Below are 1,724 nucleotides of genomic sequence, written 5' to 3'. Positions count from 1 at the left end.
CCAGCTTCGTACCAGCTGCAGATCTACAGCAGCTGACTAGCCTGCCAAAAAACCTAAACACCTCGAGGACCAGGGAGTGGCTTGTGCCAGTTCTGAATAATGATGATCCCAGCACACTTATAAAGCAAAGCGGAGAGCTTACCACAGAGCTGTTCCTCACAGCCCTGGTCCTCTGCAGAGCATCACTCCACCTCATCCACCAAGGTAGGTTTCTAAATTGAGAGATTCGAAATGGGAACGGTTTGTGTCCACAGCAGTGCCTGTCCCTGCAGCTGGAGACACACTGGGGTTTCCTTTTAAACTTAGGGAAAATGCTACTGCTGCTCCTAAGGAGGAGTTTCTGGGCAGGGAAGCAGAGCAGCCCTGTGCTGCAGGGTCTGTATATGCCAACCTGTCCCAAGTATAACCCAAAGCATGTGGGCAGCAGGGTTGGCTCCAAGGGCTGCTTGGGTGTGAGCAGCACAGCTCCTGCTTCTGCACTGCAGGGAAACCTGTCCTTCTCCTCCTCACACCATGCTTTTGGGACTCGGTTTGTGTTGTATTTGGTGCTGATTTGAATCCCTCCCAACTTCCCCACCCTCCAGCACTGTGTATGTCCCAGCACACAAAGACCCCTCAGAATGCAGCTGCACTGTCCCTCCCAGCACCTTGCAGTGCCAGGCAGCCCTGGAAGGTGTGGGGATGTCCTTTCTGCCATGCAGGTTCCTGTAGGTTTACACTGATTGCTTCCATGTCCCAGGGCTCTGGGTCTGCACTGGCTCTGGAGCATGTTCCTTGTGCTCCAGCATTTTAAACCTAACATCTCTGGATTTTCCCTTGCCTCTGCTTTGGACAGACAATGATGCTCCTGTGCGTCCTCAGGCACTTATCATCCCTGCACCTTCCTAGGTGTCAGATGTGGGTGATGGGTACAAGTGCTCTCACTGGGCATTGCCTAGCTTTCCACAGTGCTGCTGGGCACAGCCTGAGCACAGGAAGGGCTTAAGGCCCTTTTGGACTGGGTACTTATTTGGCACAGTGTCTTTGTGCTCTTCCCATGATTGTTTCCTTCTTACCGTGCCCCGAGGTACCCTGCTGCACACATCCTGTCCTTTGTGCTGTATTTCACATGAAGTTCTGCTCCAGGGAGGCCCCAGTTGAGTTATTTTCCTTCTCCTTAGGTCCGTTTTCCCACCTGCATCCCAGTGCAGTCATGCTGGGCACAGCAGTGCGGCTCTCGGTCCTGCTCAGCCTCCTCGGCTTTGGGGAAGGCCAGATGTTTCATGTGGGACCATGTCCAGATCCATCAGTCCAAGAAGACTTCGATATCAACAAGGTGTGAAAAGTTTTCTAAAAATCTCATAGAGGGTAGTGAGTTAGGCTAAGGGGACATGGGACCCACAGCAAACTGCCTGGGTGCACACTCTGGTCTTTCCACCTCACGCTAGAGCTGCCGGTGTGGGTCTGTGGCCCTGCTCACCCCCTGCACCTCCTGCACCATGGAGGAGGATGCTCCAGTGAACCAAGCAGGAAAAACTGTGCTGGTAAGTGAACTCAGCCTGCTCCTGCTAAAAGCATCTCTTTAAACTTTCTTCTCTCAGTATTTGGGGAAATGGTACGAGATAGAGAAGCTGCCCTCAACTTTTGAGAAAGGAAGCTGCGTCCAGGCAAATTACTCATTGAAGGAGAATGGAAAGTTCAAGGTGATCAACAAGGAGATGCTGTAAGTGTTTGTGTTTGGGCTG

The 1,724-nt window shown here is 52.3% G+C and overlaps 1 protein-coding gene across 1 annotated transcript in view; it reads left to right on the top strand.

The window, feature by feature from the left end:
- The first annotated feature begins 127 nt into the window (after window positions 1-127).
- The window catches only part of APOD (apolipoprotein D), a 6,561-nt gene continuing 4,964 nt past the window's right edge, over window positions 128-1,724 (top strand). The window contains exons 1-3 of the mRNA XM_009078292.1: window positions 128-204; window positions 1,161-1,315; window positions 1,581-1,702. Coding sequence (XP_009076540.1) covers window positions 1,193-1,315; window positions 1,581-1,702 — 245 coding nt within the window. The 5' untranslated portion in view covers window positions 128-204; window positions 1,161-1,192. The remainder of the gene's footprint in view (window positions 205-1,160; window positions 1,316-1,580; window positions 1,703-1,724) is intronic.

The sequence above is a fragment of the Acanthisitta chloris genome, unplaced genomic scaffold (assembly GCF_000695815.1).
Source record: "Acanthisitta chloris isolate BGI_N310 unplaced genomic scaffold, ASM69581v1 scaffold6437, whole genome shotgun sequence".
NCBI lineage: Eukaryota > Metazoa > Chordata > Aves > Passeriformes > Acanthisittidae > Acanthisitta > Acanthisitta chloris.
This window is presented reverse-complemented; position numbering and strand designations above follow the sequence as displayed.